The 1658-nt window shown below is 38.0% G+C and overlaps 1 protein-coding gene across 1 annotated transcript in view; it reads left to right on the top strand.

Moving 5' to 3' along the window:
• Positions 1 to 249: 249 nt before the first annotated feature.
• The window catches only part of LOC101848597 (N-acetylgalactosamine-6-sulfatase), a 31044-nt gene continuing 29635 nt past the window's right edge, over positions 250 to 1658 (top strand). The window contains exon 1 of the mRNA XM_005101372.3: positions 250 to 559. Coding sequence (XP_005101429.1) covers positions 413 to 559 — 147 coding nt within the window. The 5' untranslated portion in view covers positions 250 to 412. The remainder of the gene's footprint in view (positions 560 to 1658) is intronic.

Below are 1658 nucleotides of genomic sequence, written 5' to 3'. Positions count from 1 at the left end.
CATAATAAAAACATAATACATGTAAATATTGACACACACCACAGAAGTCTACGCAATAGAATTCTGTCACACACACACACACACACACACACACACACACACACACACACACACACACAGAGCAGGTCAGTCAGTCAGTCAGTCAGTCAGTCAGTCAGTATAAACCGGTCGAAAAAAATGTATTATATTGGTATTTAGTATGCCTTCTGTATCACGTTGTAATGTCATGTGATCTGTCGGAGTCTCGGAGTCACATGATCGCTGCTTTGTTGTCGTTCTCAAATTTTAGCACACACACTGTTTGTGTTGATTCTGCAGCAGTTATCAGCTGCTAGACTTGCTGTCATTTCTCTATCAGCGAGATTTATCTTTTTAGGAAGTAAGAGTGCCGTTTTGCTGAAGTTGAAGGAAAATGGCGCTCAATCTGGGTCTGCTATTATTATTGTTTTATTCATCATATTCATGCTGTTTGAGTTTCTCTGAGTCTGCGACCGGGCTCGGGTCTTCATCTCTTCGTTTTGAGGAGAAACCAAATTTTGTCATCTTGCTGATGGACGATGTAAGTTAATTGGTAGTATTGATATGGGACGGTTGTATATAGTGGCCATATATGTGTGTTCTGCATAAAAAATACGACCATTTCGCCCACAAAAGCAGCTCATCTGCGTGCTGGTAGGAAAGTATAAAATTTGGCCGGCACTATTTCTCCGAATGTTCAGGAAAATAAAGCTGGGCACTATTTCTCCGAACGTTCGGGAAAATAAAGCTAGGCACTATTTCTCCGAATGTTCAGGAAAATAAAGCTGGGCACTATTTCTCCGAACGTTCGGGAAAATAAAGCTGGACACTATTTCTCCGAACACTATGAAATCACATCCTTTCCCGCAAAATTTTGGATATTATATAGATCTATAATTATAGTATAGGCCTACCAAAGATTGTTCATGTACAATATTGTTCAATCGGTCCAAAAAATGTCCGCAGTAAATATTTATATAAAGAAAAGCTACAGTTCCAAACAGTTTTTCGCTACAGCTATGAAGTAATGAAGTGTTGCCTGTGATTTGTGAAGAGTACTGCTCTTAAACTTAACTTAATGTGTTGTGTTCACTCGTGTGCTGTCTTGATCTAGATCTAGATCTACGGAGGGTTATTGATAACGACACATAGAACTAGCATGTTTGTCACGGCCGCGACCAATCCGCGCGGCTCGATTTTTTGGTCCCCGAATCGGGGAATAAAAGTCAACTAAAAAAAGAAAAAGAAAAAAAAGAAAGAAATCGAACCTCTTTACTTTTGAAAGAAAGCTCATCTAGCTTCACTTCGTCTCTTTCTCACTTGTCACACACGTTGATTTGTTGAATACGTTCCGTTACAGTTACTTTTATTTTTCCCTCTTTGTTCTGTTTTATTTTGTTAGTGTGTATTTTTTCTTTCTTGTTATTGTTCTGATGTATTGTTTTTCTATCAATTTTTTTTGTTGGGGAAAAAAAGAGGGGGGGGGGGTGTTGTATAGTGTAACGTCATTTAGTTTGATGTTCCTACCTTCATTAGATTCTAAATATATATATACATGTATATATTATATATAGATTTAAATGTGTTATGTTAGAGCGTACGTTCCACCAAAACCGATTACATGTACTGACACTGGCAGG

This window comes from Aplysia californica, unplaced genomic scaffold (assembly GCF_000002075.1).
Source record: "Aplysia californica isolate F4 #8 unplaced genomic scaffold, AplCal3.0 scaffold00280, whole genome shotgun sequence".
In the NCBI taxonomy this organism is placed as follows: domain Eukaryota; kingdom Metazoa; phylum Mollusca; class Gastropoda; order Aplysiida; family Aplysiidae; genus Aplysia; species Aplysia californica.
Note: the sequence above shows the minus strand (reverse complement) of the source record. Positions and strands in the feature narration are given on the sequence as shown.